Genomic DNA, 15,750 nt, shown 5'->3' with positions numbered 1-15,750 from the left:
GTTACCGTCACTTTGTCCTTTGTTGTCTAACATATTTTCACTTTTGTTTTGAATGTTCTTAATTGGAAAATGCAAAAATAAAATATATATATAAAAAAAAAAAAATGTTCACTCTTAAAGACGGCCCTTTGTCTTTGGCCACGTCACTAAGTGACGCAAAGATCAGAGTGAAAAAACACTAGCTTCTTACATGATGGAAATGTACAGGTTTAAGGCTTATACAGCGCATGTTCATAACATAGTTTGTCATTTTCCCCACCATAGTATTATGAATGATCAACGACCCAAAGGACATTCAGCCAATTCAGCCAAGCATTGGAGTCAACATGGGCCAGCATCTTTGTGGAACGCTTTCGACACCTTGTTGAATCCATGCTGCAGCATTGCAGTTCTTGACACACTCAAACCAGTGCGCCTGGTTCCTACTACCATACCCTATTCAAAGGCACTTAAATCTTTTGTCTTGCCCACTCACCCTCTGAATGGCACGAATACACAATCCATGTCTCAATTGTCTCGATGATTAAAAATCATTCTTTACCCCGTTTCCTCCCCTTCATAAACACTGATTGAAGTGGATTTAACATCCATAAGGGATCATAGCTTCATGTTTTAACTATTCCTATACTTCTGTTATTACGGTGCTCTCACTCTGTTATTAGTGTGCCTGTGCAGAAGTTCTACACTGATTGAAGTGGATTTAACTGGTGACATCAATTAGGAATCATAGCTTTCACCTGGTCCTGGTATGTCCTGGAAAGAGCATGTTCCTTATATTTTGTACACTCTGTGTAGATGCTCCATGTAGCAAGCTGTACTTGTATTTTAGACATGTTAACTGCCATGAATGAAACCCATCTCTTCATCCCTCTATCCCTGTCTCTCCTTCCCCCGCAGCCTGTTCAGACACACTGACCTGCCTATAGAGGACTATGTGTGCCCTGTGCTCCGCGGCTGCACCGTCTGTGTCACAGGCCTCTCCACAGTGGAGCGTAAGGAGGTACAGAGGCTCTGCCAGCAGCACGGTGCCAGCTACACAGGACAGCTCAAGATGAACGAGTGCACCCACCTCATTGTCAGCAAGCCCTCTGGTTGGTCAAACTTAACATACCTTTATTGTCCAACTTAGTTATCTGTCCCTCATACCATCATGGTCACCTAATCATCCCCAGCTTCCAATTGGCTCATTCACTCCCCCCGCCTTAACTATTCCCCAGGTCGTTGCTGTAAATGAGGATGTGTTTTCAGTCAACTTAGGTCGGCGCACACCGCAAATACAAAAGAAATAAGAAGTGATATATCCAGCTTTAGCCATGCATCAAAAATGCAAAAAGAATTAAGGACAGTCTATTACATTTTCATGAAAATATGCTTCAGCCCTGTCCTTCTGATGCCCTTTCATGTAACAAATGTAGGTCTTAAAGAGTTTCTGGATCTCCCTTATTGCCACCCAGTTTCCATCACTTTCACTTATCCTTCTCTATGTCTGTGTTTGCAGGTCAAAAGTACGAGTATGCACAGAAGTGGAATGTCTTCTGTGTATCTCTGCACTGGCTGTTTGACAGCATCGAGAAGGGCTTCTGCCAGGATGAGAGCCTCTATACCTCCATCCCCACCAGCAAGAAGAAAGAGGGTGAGGCGCCAGGCTCAAGGTTTATTGTTACGGTTTTCAGCGTTAATTCAGAAGTTCATGACTCTTACATGCTGACCAGACTGCGCGTGCGTCCGCCATCGCACGCATGTTGATTTTTGTCCCCCCATACCAGACGCGATCAGGACACACAGGTTGAAATATCAAGGTTGTTGATGTTGTCTTCCTTCAGAGTTTCTGTTGGGGTTGAGTCAGATTTCTGTGAACACCAGCATGACCGTGGATGACACGGCGATGACCAATGCCACGGTCAGCCGTCTGGACACTCCAGATCCCATTGATGCTCTGGACATCACAGTCTGCCCCACAGACGACCTCCTGGACGGCTGCAAGGTCAGTAGAAGTTCCTCTTAACACTTCATCTTAATATGAGCCACTCGATATAGATGCTATAATTCTCTATTAGACAATACAATAATTATCTTAAATAACCTATTTATTCTGAGCCACTCTACTACAGGCTACTTTCCTCACTGAGGCCTTCAGTTGCAAGAGAGACACATGATTGCTCTTATAGAAATGTGTTAACCAGAAGTTCAGTTCACTTACAGACATGACATAAAGAGCCATATACATTATGGTTCCTTATTCCTTATGGTTGCTTATTGTGAAGCGTCTTTGGGTTTTAGAAAACACAAGTTGAATTTCCCGTCTTCCCCTGTAGCTGTACCTGTGTGGGCTGCCAGGGAAGCGGCTGGAGAAGCTGCGTCGGCTGGTCAACATAGCCGGGGGCCTGCTCTTAAATCAGCCCAGCGAGGACCTCACCCACGTGGTCATGGGAGACCAAGACGAAGACACTAAAACCTTCCTGGCCAAAGCCACACACAGGTCAGTCAGAACCATACAGCTGTCACAACAGCACACCTACAAGACCACTGGCTGCTATTAGACACATACAGCCATTGCCATATCCATAGTGTATTACGCTTAGGTTAATAATTATGATTATATATTTATTTTATATAGCGCTTTTCATTACAAGTAGACTCTCAAAGTCGGTTAAAAAAATTGTCATTAGGCTTTGTCATTAAACCGTTATTCATTCAAGTACTTATATTGATGGAGAAATGCAATATTGGACCCAAACCCTGTAGTTAGGAAATCCGTAAACCTAGAAAATAATTTATGAAGACTAACTTGTGCCCGTGTGTGATCCCATCTTTCTGATATCTCCTCTAGGCCTCATGTGGTGACGGTGCAGTGGCTGCTGGACAGCTTCTCCAGAGGCAGCCTGCTCCCTGAGGGGGACTACCATCACCTGGCCTGTCTGCCTCCCGCCCCTGCAGCTATGGCCATGCCTGCCCCCCGCACCTCCGCCTCCCACCCCTCTTCCACCTCCTCAGCCGCCCCCCCTGCTACCCTCCGACACAGGAAGGCCAAGGAGGACATGCTATCTCAGTACATGGATGATGACCAGAGAGTGGGTAAGGGAGGAGCTCCTCTGTGTATACTCAGTGTAGCAGTAAGACCACAACTCAAAAGTCGCGTAACACACATTTCCCGCTTCATTTCCCGCCTCATTGGCGTTCTTTTGGCGTTTTAGAGCCAATTGCAAAGAATATTAACATATTCACATTGCCCAATGTTGTATCATCACTGTACAATTTCTCTTGTTGACATACACTACATATTGTTAGCTTGACTGAAAGTCACAGAACCTGCACCCCCAGGTATCATATTCCACCATAATCTCCTCGTAATTTCCTCTCTCTATACGCCATTTTTCACCTCCAACCCCAGTGGAGATGCCTCCTCCAGCTGACGGTAACAGCCACAGAAGGCAGAGTGCTGCAGCGCCAGAGCCTTGGGTCTCAGCCCCAGACCAGTCTACTACTGCAGACGGGGATGGGGCCAGTGCTGACACCACCCTGCAGGAGGCCAGCGAGGCGGGCCTGTTTGCGGGAAAACGCTTCCTCCTGTTGGGCTTCGGGGCTGAGGTGGAGGCCCAGCATTCCATGCTGGTGACGGAGAACTGTGGGAAGGTGCTGGTGGGGCACACGCGGGTGGTGGTTGACTATGCTGTGGTGCCCCTGTTTGGCTGTGAGGTGGAGGCCACTGTGGATGAGGTGGTCACTGATACCTGGCTGGTAAAGGCGATTTTTACGAACATTATGGCTTCATGTTTTTGGTTGTCTGTTTCTGGTGTGGTATTAATAGGTTCTTTAGGCCAGGTGTGCGAGTCTTCATTAAGCCATATTGTGTGAGCATTAATCAATGTGTTATTGTGTCTTTGTGTAGGCAATGTGTGTGGAGCAGCAGTGTATGTTAGAGCTGGGCTCCCATGCCCTTTTCAGCCCTGTGCCAGTGATAGAGGGCTGCTCCCCGCTCAGAGACTGTGTCCTCTCAGTCAGCCAGTTTACTGGGGCAGAGAGGGAGTCCGTGGTAGAGCTAGCCAAACACCTGGGAGCCAGGTAACCACCTTGCTACCGCATGCACACACACACACACACACACACACACACACACACACACACTTGTAAAAAAGACTTGATGGGGACATGTCAAGGACATGCGGGAATGCCACTTTCCCGAAGTCCCAGAAATGTTGAGGAAAAATCAGGCATGTTCAACTATGGTTTGTTAAAGGCCCAGTGCAGTGAAATGTGATTTTCTTGTTTCATATACAGTATATTTCCACACTATAAGGTTGGAATAATATTGTGAATATGATGGTAATGCCCTTTTAGTGTAAGAGCTAAAATAACATTTCAGCCTGTTGTGTGGGATGGTTTTGACCTCCATGATGACATCACCATGCAGGAAATGTGTTAATAGACCAATAAGAGTTCCAAACCTCTCTGCCAATAACAGCAAATGTTCAGTTTTCCTTTCCCCACTCTCCCAACTCAGACCACTTCCAGACACTCCTAGCAAAATTCTTGCTTGAGAAATTGCCCTTTGCTAATAAGCTATTTTTGTTTACTTTTGACAATTTTTATTGAAAACAATAACAGTAAGGTCATTTTGTTACCCAGAAATGATTCAATATTAAGATAAAAACGACTTCATTGGACCTTGAACACAAATCCCCAACCTCCATACTGGGGACTTTGCAAGAATTCATGCTTACTAAGAACCTAATTTGCATATTCACATACATGTACACACACAAAGCTTGTTTATACATCAAAAGGGGGACTGAACACACCTTCATGGGGACATTTGTTTAGTGGATTTTATTAAGACAAATGAATATCTGAGCTCATTTGACAGCTAAGGTATGGTGCTGTATCAACTAATGGGTGCTATCAACTCAATTTTACAGACATGTTAAAAGTTATCCCTGGCACCGACAGGCCCAGTTGGCTCTGTAGTGGAAAAGGGGCTATTGCATACTCTAGGCCAGTGGTTTCCAAACGTTTTATACCTCTTCAAACATTCAACCTCTAGCTGCCTCTAGCAGCCCTCTAGCACCTGGGTCAGTGCACTCTCAAATGTTGTTTTTTGGCCATCATTGTAAGTCTGCCACACACAATACGATACATTTATTAAACATAAGAATGAGTGTGAGTTTGTCACAACCCGGCTCGTGGGAAGTGACAAAGAGCTCTTATAGGACCAGGGCACAAATAATAATATCATAATAATCAATAATTTTGCTCTTTTTATTTAACCATCTTACATATAGAACCTTATTTATTAATTGAAAATTGTGAATAACTCACCACAGGTTAATGAGAAGGGTGTGCTTGAAAGGATGCACATACAGTCAGTCGTATGAAAAAGTTTGGGCACCCCTGACAATTTCCATGATTTCCATTTATAAATAATTGGGTGTTTGGATCAGCAACTTCATGTTGATCTATCAAATAACTGATGGACACAGTAATATTTCAGTAGTGAAATGAGGTTTATTGGATTAACAGAGAATGTGCAATATGCATCAAAACAAAATTAGACAGGTGCATAAATTTGGGCACCCCAATAGAAAAATCACATCAATATTTAGTAGAGCCTCCTTTTGCTAAAATAACAGCCTCTAGACGCTTCCTATAGCCTCTGAGTGTCTGGATTCTGGATGAAGGTATTTTGGACCATTCCTCCTAACAAAACATCTCCAGTTCAGTTAGGTTTGATGGCTGCCGAGCATGGACAGCCCGCTTCAAATCATCCCACAGATTCTCAATGATATTCAGGTCTGGGGACTGCGATGGCCATTCCAGAACATTGTACTTTGTTCCTCTGCATAAATGCCCGGGTATATTTTGAGCAGTGTTTTGGGTTGTTGTCTTGTTGAAATATCCAGCCCCGGCGTAACTTCAACTTTGTGACTGATTCTTCAACATTATTCCCAAGAATCTACTGATATTGAGTGGAATCCATGCGACCCTCTACTTTAACAAGATTCCCAGTACCGGCACTGGCCACACAGCCCCACAGCATGATGGAACCACCACCAAATTTTACTGTGGGTAGCAAGTGTTTTTCTTGGAACGCTGTGTTCTTTTGCCGCCATGCATAACATCCCTTGTTATGACCAAATAACTCAATCTTTGTTTCATCAGTCCACAGCACCTTATTCCAAAATGAAGCTGGCTTGTCCAAATGTGCGTTTGCATACCTCAAGCAACTCTGTTTGTGGCGTGTGTGCAGAAAAGGCTTCTTCCGCATCACTCTCCCATACAGCTTCTCCTTGTGCAAAGTGCGCTGAATTGTTGAACGATGCACAGTGACACCATCTGCAGCAAGATGATGTTGTAGGTCTTTGGAGGTGGTCTGTGGGCTGTTTTTGACCGTTCTCACCATCCTTCGCCTTTGCCTCTCCGATATTTGACTTGGCCTGCCACTTCTGGCCTTAACAAGAACTGTGCCTGTGGTCTTCCATTTCCTCACTATGTTCCTCACAGTGGACACTGACAGCTTACATCTCTGCGATAGCTTTTTGTAGCCTTCCTCTAAACCATAATGTTGAACAATCTTTGTTTTCAGGTCATTTGAGAGTTGTTTTGAGGCCCCCATGTTGCCACTCTTCAGAGGAGAGTCAAAGAGAACAACAACTTGCAATTGGCCACCTTAAATACCTTTTCTCATGATTGGATGCACTTGTCTATGAAGTTCAAGGCTTAATGAGCTCACCAAACCAATTGTGTGTTCAGGTATTCAAATCAACAGAATGACAAGGGTGCCCAAATTTTTGCATAGCCTATTTTTCACATCTGATTTAATTTCATACAACTTAATATTGCTACACTAAAAATCTTTGTGTGGACAATACCCCAGTACTCTGCTTTTATTAGAAAATGAATGGCATGCCACTGTGATCATTTTCTGTGACGACAGAGTAAATTATTATGCAGCCTCAGAGGGGTGCCCAAACTTTTTCATACGACTGTAACTCTGCAATGTTGGGTTGTATTGGAGATGCAATGTTGGGTTGTATTGGAGATGCAATGTTGGGTTGTATTGGAGAGAGTTTCAATTTTAAATAATTTTCCACACACAGTCTGTGCCTCTATTTAGTTTTCATGCTAGTGATGGCCGAGAATCCAATCTCACATAGGTATGTGGTTGAAAAGGGCATCAGGAAACTCTGAGTGCAGCCCAATCCAGAAATCTGGCAGTGGCTTCTGATTTAAATTATATTTTCACAGAACCCCTTGTTGCAATTTCGATGAGGCTCTCTTGTTCAGATATTGGTAAGTGGACTGGAGGCAGGGCATGCAAGGGATAACGAATCCAGTTGTTTGTGCCATCCTTTTCGGGAATGTACCTGCGTAATGGCGTGCTCAGGTGCACTCAGGTGCTTCACTATACCACATTTGACATTGTCCATAAGCTTGAGTTAATTTGCACACAAAAAATCATACAATGATGGAAAGACGTGTGTTGTCCTTGTTAATGCAGACAGAGAAGAGCTCCAACTTCTTAATCATAGCCTCAATTTTGTCCCGCACATTGAATATAGTTGAGGTGAGTCCCTGTAATCCTAGATTCAGATCATTCAGGTGAGAAAAAACATCACCCAGATAGGCCAGTCGTGTGAGAAACTCATCATCATGCAAGAGGTCAGACAAGTAAAAATTATGGTCAGTAAAGAACTTTAAGCTCGTCTCTCAATAAAAAAAAAAAGAAAACGTGTCAATACTTTGCTCCTTGATAACCAGCACATGTTGTTATGTTGTAAAAGCTTTACATGGTCGCTGCCCATATCATTGCATAATGCAGAAAATACCCAAAAGTTCAGGGGCCTTGATTTAACAAAGTTAACAATTTTCACTGTAGTGTCCCAAAACGTCTTTCAAGCTGTCAGGCATTCTCTTAGCAGCAACAGCCTCTCGGTGGATGGTGCAGTGTACCCAAGTGGCGCCGGGAGCAACTGCTTGTACGCCCTTTACCACTCCACTATGTCTCCCTGTCATGGCTTTTGTGTCATCAGTACAGATACCAACACATCTTGACCACCAAAGTTCATTTGATGTCACAAAGCTGTCCAGTACTTTAACCTCTCTAGGGTAGGTGGCACCAAATCGTCCCACCTACGTAACAGCCAGTGTAATCCCGTGGCGCGTTATTCAAAAACCTCAAAAATGCAAAAACTTCAATTTTTCAAACATATGTCTATTTTACACCATTTTAAAGACAAGACTCTCGTTAATCTAACCACACTGTCCGATTTCAAAAAGGCTTTACAACGAAAGCAAAACATTAGATTATGTCAGCAGAGTACCCAGCCAGAAATAATCAGACACCCATTTTTCAAGCTAGCATATAATGTCACATAAACCCAAACCACAGCTAAATGCAGCACTAACCTTTGATGATCTTCATCAGATGACAACCCTAGGACATTATGTTATACAATACATGCATGTTTTGTTCAATCAAGTTCATATTTATATCAAAAAACAACTTTTTACATTAGCATGTGACTAGCATGTGACTAGCATTCCCACCGAACACTGCCGGTGAATTTACTAAATTACTCACGATAAACGTTCACAAAAACCATAACAATTATTTTAAGAATTATAGATACAGAACTCCTCTATGCACTCGATATGTCCGATTTTAAAATAGCTTTTCGGTGAAAGCACATTTTGCAATATTCTCAGTAGATAGCCCGGCATCACAGGGCTAGCTATTTAGACACCCAGCAAGTTTAGCACTCACCAAAATCAGATTTACTATAAGAAAAATGTTATTACCTTTGCTGTCTTCGTCAGAATGCACTCCCAGGACTTCTACTTCAATAACAAATGTTGGTTTGGTTCAAAATAATCCATAGTTATATCCAAACAGCGGCGTTTTGTTCGTGCGTTCAAGACACTATCCGATAGGGTAAATAAGGGTGACGAGCATGGCGCAATTCATGACCAAAAAAAATCTAAATATTCCATTACCGTACTTCGAAGCATGTCAACCGCTGTTTAAAATCAATTTTTATGCCATTTTTCTCATAAAAAAGCGATAATATTCCGACCGGGAATCTGCGTTTAGGTAAACAGACGAAAGAAAATAAAGCATTCGGTCGACTCGGGCACGCGCCTAAGCCCATAGTACTCTGATCGGCCACTTGCCAAAAGCGATAATGTGTTTCAGCCAGAGGCTGCCTCGATATCGTTCAGCTTTTTCCCGGGCTCTGAGAGCCTATGGGAGCCGTAGGAAGTGTCACGTTATTGCAAAGATCCTCAGTCTTCAATAAAAAGAGCCAAGATGAAACACAACTTGTCAGACAGGCCACTTCCTGCATGTAATCTTCTCAGGTTTTGGCCTGCCATTTGAGTTCTGTTATACTCAGACACCATTCAAACAGTTTTAGAAACTTTAGGGTGTTTTCTATCCAAAGCCAATAATTATATGCATATTCTAGTTACTGGGCAGGAGTAGTAACCAGATTAAATCGGGTACGTTTTTTATCCGGCTGTGTCAATACTGCCTCCTAGCCCTAACAGGTTAAAAATATCCTCTCATGTTGTCCTGGTTCCCAGTGGTTTGCACAAGAGGATGTCTTCCTTAATTGACCCCCCATAAACGTAACGGACATATACCAGGAGCTGTGCCAGGCCCGCCACGTCTGTTGACTCATCCAGCTGTAACGCATAGAATTCACTGGCTTGTATGCGAAGCAGCAATTGTTTCAAAACATCTCCTGCCATGTCACTGATGCGTCGTGAAACAGTGTTGTTTGATGAAGGCATTGTCTGTATAGTTTTTTGGGCATTTTCCCCCAGCATTGTCCCAGCCATATCCGCGGCAGCAGGAAGAATTAAGTCCTCCACAATAGTATGGGGCTTGCCTGTCCTAGCCACTCGATAGCTCACCATATAAGACGCTTCTAGCCCCTTCTTATTAATGATATCTGTTGCTTTTATACATGGCTCACTACTTGAAAGTTGTCTTTTCTCGCTCTTTTTTTTTTTCAAGTTTCTAAACGTCTGCGCAAGAGTGAAGGTTTCCCGTGAGAGAGTAATGGTTAATGTGAATGGATGTTAATTATTTGACTAGGCTACCGGTATTTGACATTGTGTTGTTATTTCGCTGAACACCAAATGGTTTAATTTTATTTTTGGCAGTGAAACGAGGCTACACAGGTGCAAAAAAAAAACAATATTATTTTTTTTTAAATGTGAATCACATTTTATTTGGCGTACCCCCGACGGCATGGCACGTAACCGTGTACTCCCAGGCTATCGGGCCAATTAGGGATTTTCAGGGCAAACTTAATATTCAATAACGCAATAACCTAGCTGTCAAATGAGCTTTAGAGGCAACAAGATGTACAGTCACTTTATGTGACTGTGTACAGGCATTTGATTTTTGGGGAAATGAAGAAGCCCTGTTGTAGAAAAGGTGCTCATGATGACACAATACGCTTGGAAAGTGGAGAGGTCATAGAACGTCAAAAAGTAAATATTGCTAGAGACATCTTGCAGTTTTGGAGACAGCATTGCGTTAGCTAACAAAGTGGTTTGCAGTGGCCAATTAACAGTAAATAAGATGAGTGTTTCAATCCGCAGTTGGCCAAGATGATTAGCTAGCCAGCAAATGGTCAGCCCTTGGTCATTGTTGTCACCATGGCAACAGCAAGCGCCAATTAATCCATATTCAACATGACAGCTGGATGCTACTTTCTTAGCCGTGACACAAAGGGAAGCACACACACAGATATAGATGGATAGTACCAGTCAAAAGTTTGGACACACCTACTAATTCAAGGGTTTTTCTTAATTTGAACTATTTTCTACATTGTAGAATAATAGTGAAGACATCACAACTATGAAATACCACATATGGAATCATGTAGTAACCAAAAAGTGTTAAACAAATTGAGATTCTTCAAAGTAGCCACCGATTGCCTTGACAGCTTTTCAAACTCCAAGCGGGCTGTCATCTGCCTTTTACTGAGCAGTGGCTTCCGTCTGACCACTCTACCATAAAGGCCTGATTGGTGGAGTGCTGCAGAGATGGTTGTCCTTCTGGAAGTTTCTCCTAACTCCACAGAGGAACTCCGGAGCTCTGTCAGAGTTACCATCGGGTTCTTGGTCACCTACCTGACCAAAGCCCTTCTCCCCAGGTTGCTCAGTTTGGCTAGGTGGCCAGCTCTAGGAAGAGTCTTGGTGGTTCTAAACTTCTTCCATTTAAGTGTGATGGAGGCCACTGTGTTCTTGGGGACCTTCAATACTGCAGAAATGTTTTGGTACCCTTCCCCAGATCTGTGCCTTGACACAATCCTGTCTCAGACCTCTACAGACAATTCCTTCGACCTCATGGCTTGGTTATTGCTCTGACATGCACTGTCAACTGTGGGACCTTATATTGACAGGTGTGTGGCTTTCCAAATCATGTCCAATCAATTGAATTTACCACAGGTGAACTGTAGAACTTCTACAATCAAGTTGTAGAAACATCTCAATGATGATCAATGGAAACAGGGTTCACCTGAGCTCAGTTTCGAGTCTCATAGCGAAGGGTCTGAATACTGTAAATAAAGAATGAGTTTATTTATAATACATTTGCAAAAAATGTATAATACATTTCTAAAAACTTCTTTTTGCTTTGCCATTATGGGTTTGTGTGTGTAGATTGCTGTGTTTTTTAAATTTATTTAATACATTTTAGAATAAGGCTGTAATATAACAAAATGTCAAAAGTCAAGGGATCTGAATACTTTCCGAAAGCACTGTGGCGTATTTGTGCATACTTTCATCTTACCACCTTTGCTCCTTTCCATCTATCCATCCTCCCTACAGTGTCCAGGACTACTTTGTACGCATGGTCAACCAAAGGAACGGCATGCTGGCCAGTACCCACCTAGTGCTGCAGAGCCCCGAGGGCACCAAGTACCAGGCGGCCCAGAAGTGGGGGCTGCCTGCCGTCACCCTGCGCTGGGTGCTGGAGTCTGCCAGGACGGGCCGGAGGGCAGAGGAGGGGCACTTCCTGGTGGACTTGCCTCCTTCTCCAGGTCAGTCTGCCTTGCAATTCATTTAATTGAAAACCATATTTTCATTTTTCAAAACTTGCAACAGCAGTGGGGGATGAATAACATTTAAGCAATAGTTTTTGTTAGGCTGTTGAAACCTCAACATTTTGTTTGAGAGAGGATGAGTTTTGTACAAACAGAGTATGCTCTATTGTATGTGATAGATTTAATCTGAATCAGTTTATTTCCTTAGAGAGAGAGAAGAGGAGAGTTTTGTGGGGGGCCCCCAGAAGCATTCCATGCTCCCCCCCCTGTCCCGTATCAAGTCCCCAGTGATTCCCTTGCTGGGCCCCCAGAGGGGGGCGGCAGTCACCCCCCTGGACATGGGCCGCTTCCAGAGTAAGGTGTTCCGCTCCGTGCTGGAACAAGGCCTGCCAGAGAAGGACTGTACCACCCTGAGAGGCCAGGAGGGGGGCAGGAAAGCAAGGGGGCAGAAAGACTCTCCAGCGCTGCAGTTGGACACTCCCTCCCGCTTCCTTTACCGAGACCAGCTCTTCAGACCCACCTTCAACGTCAAGGTTAAACTCACTTGTCTGTATTTCGAGAGAATGTAGTGCAATTTATAGGAAATGGGGTGCAAAAATACTAATTTACTGAATAGTTTTGAGCATTATATTATAACACACTTTGAAAGTATGTGTTTGTATATGACATTCCAGGATGCGTTAGCGGCGTTGGACACGCCAGGGGGCAGGACTCAGTACGGTCAGGCCACGACCCCGCTGTCAGAGGTCATCGGGAGGAACCTGAAGGTGGCCCTGGCCAACAGCACCCACAGCCACACCCCTGACCTCCAGGCTCTCACAGCTAGCCCCCAGCTTTGCAAGGAGACACACAGAGAGGTACAGTTACCGTGTTCTTTTCTATACTGTTGCATAGTCACTTTATCCCTACCTATATGTACCCCTGCACATCAATTCAGTACTGGTCTCCCGTGTATATAGCCAAGTTATTGTTACTCATTATGTATTTATTCCTTGTTATTATTGTTTCTCTCTGCATTGTTGGGAATGTCCCTTAAGTAAGCATTTCACTGTTGGTCTACACCTGTTGTTTACAAATCATGTGACAAATCCAATTGGGAGTACAGTACAATACACACCCCCACACTACAGCCTTCACAGCCAAGTACATGCACTCACTAGCCCATTAACAGATTCTTATCTGATAGTGATGTATGTTTGTGAGCGTGCTTGTAGGTGGAGGAGCAGGAGGCTGCTCCCCTGGCTGGCGTGATGATCTGCGTGAGTAAGAAACTGAGCAAGAAGCAGGGAGAGCTCAACGCCATCGCTGCCTCACTAGGAGCTGACTTCAGGTACTCAACAATACATCTAGCTCTCAACTATGTCTAGAATGTTACGAATGCCAGTAACAGCACTTGCCATTTAATGATGCATGTCCCTCTATAATCCAATACTATGTGTGTGTGTTCTAGGTGGTCGTGTGACGACACGGTGACTCACTACATCTATCAGGGTCGTGTGGGGGACAACACGCGAGAGTACAGGGCTGTGAAGGAGCGAGGGGTGCATGTGGTGTCTCAGCACTGGCTGCAGGCGGTACGGATGGTTTCCAGTACACGCATACACACACATAGTTATGGGACATGTACAGAAGGGTACATGTGTCAGTACACACACGTACTACATAAAGTAAACGACAGGCAGGCTCCATTCTTATCAGACTGAACACAGTCACAACAGTGTTGCGGTAGTTTGTGTAAGTGTGTGTGCTGATATTGAATCTTTTCTGTTGTCTCTCCAGTGTGCTGAGGATCAGAGGCATGTGTCTGAGTCTCTCTACCCATTCACCTACAACCCCAAAATGAGCCTGAACCTCAGCCAGGTGCCTCCTGACAGTAGCCAGAGGTCTACCCCTGCCACCCATACCTCACAACTTGGAGACCTCACTGAGGCCCAAAAGAACAAGGTATGTTTGTCCTGAGAATAAACAGTTCATCCCTAGATCTGCTCAAATTAAAATGGTGCATTGTGCCTTTAAACAGCTTGGAAAATTCCCGAAAATGATGTCATGGCTTCAGAAACTTCTGATAGGCTAATTGACAACATTTGAGTTAATTGGAGGTGTACCTGTGGATGCATTTCAAGGCCTACCTTCAAACTCAGTATCTCTTTGCTTGACATCATAGGAAAATCTAAAGAAATCAGCCAAGACCTCTGGTTCATCCTTGGGAGCAATTTCCAAATGCCTGAAGGTACCACGTTCATCTGAACAAACAATAGTACGCAAGTATAAACACCATGGGACCACGCAGCCGTCATACCGCTCAGGAAGGAGACGCGTTCTGTTTCCTAGAGATGAACGTACTTTGGTGCAAAAGGTGTAAATAAATCCCAGAACAACAGCAAAAGACGTTGTGGAGATGCTGGAGGAAACGGGTGCAAAAGTATCTATATCCACAGTAAAACGTGTCCTATATCGACATAACCTGAAAGACCAAAGATTGTACTTTTTGGAGAAATGTCCTGTTGTCTGATGAAACAAAAATAGAACTGTTTGGCCATAATGACCTATAATAATTCACCTAATTTGCTCGCATTGTATATAGACTTATTTTTCTACTGTATTATTGACTGTATGTTTATTTTACTCCATGTGTAACTCTGTGTTGTTGTATGTGTCGAACTGCTTTGCTTTATCTTGGCCAGGTCGCAATTGTAAATGAGAACTTGTTCTGAACTTGCCGACCTGGTTAAATAAAGGTGAAATAATTTTTTTTTTTAAAAGACCATTATGTTTGGAGGAAAAAGGGGGAGGCTTGCAAGCCGAAGAACACCACCCCAACCGTGAAGCACGGGGGTGGCAGCATCATGTTGTGAGGGTGCTTTTCTGCAGCAGGGACTGGTGCACTTCACAAAATAGATGGCATCATGAGGGAGGAAAAATATGTGAATATATTGACGCAACATCTCAAGACATCAGTCAGGAAGTTAAAGCTTGGTTGCAAATGGGTCTTCCAAATGGAAAATGACCCCAAGCATACTTCCAAAGTTGTGGCAAAATGGCTTACGGACAACAAAGTCAAGGTATTGGAGTGGCCATCACAAAGCCCTGACCTCAATCCTATAGGAAATTTGTGGGCAGAACTGAAAAAGCGTGTGCGAGCAATGAGGCCTACAAACCTGACTCAGTTACACCAGCTATGTCAGGAGGAATGGGCCAACATTCACCCAACTTATTGTGGGAAGCTTGTGGAAGGCTACCTGAAACATTTCACCCAAGTCAAACAATTTAAAGGCAATACTTCCACATACTAATTGAGTGTATGTAAACTTCTGACCCACGGGGAATGTGATGAAAGAAATAAAAGCTGAAATAAGTCATTCTCTCTACTATTATTCTGACATTAAACATTCTTAAAATAAAGTGGTGATCCTAACTGACCTAAGACAGGGAATCTTTGCTGGGATTAAATGTCAGGAATTGTGAAAAACTGAGTTTAAATGTATTTGAGTAAGGTGTATGTAAACTTCCGACTTGAACTGTAGGTCAAACAACCTCTCACCCTCTCTCTCTCAGTCTGAAGACAATGCAGTGGAAGACGCCACTACTTCCCACCGCATCAGTGAAGGATTGACTGACACAGAGCAGGACCAGGACAATACAGAGAGGAGAGGTGGGCTCTTATACACGGATGTGTCACTGATCTGCCCTACTG

General features: G+C 43.7%; 1 protein-coding gene across 5 annotated transcripts in view; it reads left to right on the top strand.

Moving 5' to 3' along the window:
* The window catches only part of LOC106578660 (DNA topoisomerase 2-binding protein 1-A), a 61,851-nt gene that overhangs the window by 21,926 nt on the left and 24,175 nt on the right, over window positions 1-15,750 (top strand). For all 5 annotated transcript variants that reach the window (XR_014381615.1, XM_045702211.2, XM_082965703.1 and 2 more), the window contains 14 exons: window positions 898-1,091; window positions 1,499-1,633; window positions 1,824-1,984; window positions 2,316-2,479; window positions 2,831-3,075; window positions 3,392-3,738; window positions 3,890-4,062; window positions 11,842-12,053; window positions 12,267-12,589; window positions 12,731-12,913; window positions 13,271-13,386; window positions 13,507-13,630; window positions 13,836-14,000; window positions 15,612-15,708. Coding sequence is in view for 4 of the 5 variants with exons in the window: in XM_045702211.2 (XP_045558167.2) it covers window positions 898-1,091; window positions 1,499-1,633; window positions 1,824-1,984; window positions 2,316-2,479; window positions 2,831-3,075; window positions 3,392-3,738; window positions 3,890-4,062; window positions 11,842-12,053; window positions 12,267-12,589; window positions 12,731-12,913; window positions 13,271-13,386; window positions 13,507-13,630; window positions 13,836-14,000; window positions 15,612-15,708 (2,639 nt within the window). In the remaining variant the exon portion in view is untranslated. The remainder of the gene's footprint in view (window positions 1-897; window positions 1,092-1,498; window positions 1,634-1,823; window positions 1,985-2,315; window positions 2,480-2,830; window positions 3,076-3,391; window positions 3,739-3,889; window positions 4,063-11,841; window positions 12,054-12,266; window positions 12,590-12,730; window positions 12,914-13,270; window positions 13,387-13,506; window positions 13,631-13,835; window positions 14,001-15,611; window positions 15,709-15,750) is intronic.

Source organism: Salmo salar, chromosome 19, assembly GCF_965601325.2.
Source record: "Salmo salar chromosome 19, fSalSal1, whole genome shotgun sequence".
In the NCBI taxonomy this organism is placed as follows: domain Eukaryota; kingdom Metazoa; phylum Chordata; class Actinopteri; order Salmoniformes; family Salmonidae; genus Salmo; species Salmo salar.
Note: the sequence above shows the minus strand (reverse complement) of the source record. Positions and strands in the feature narration are given on the sequence as shown.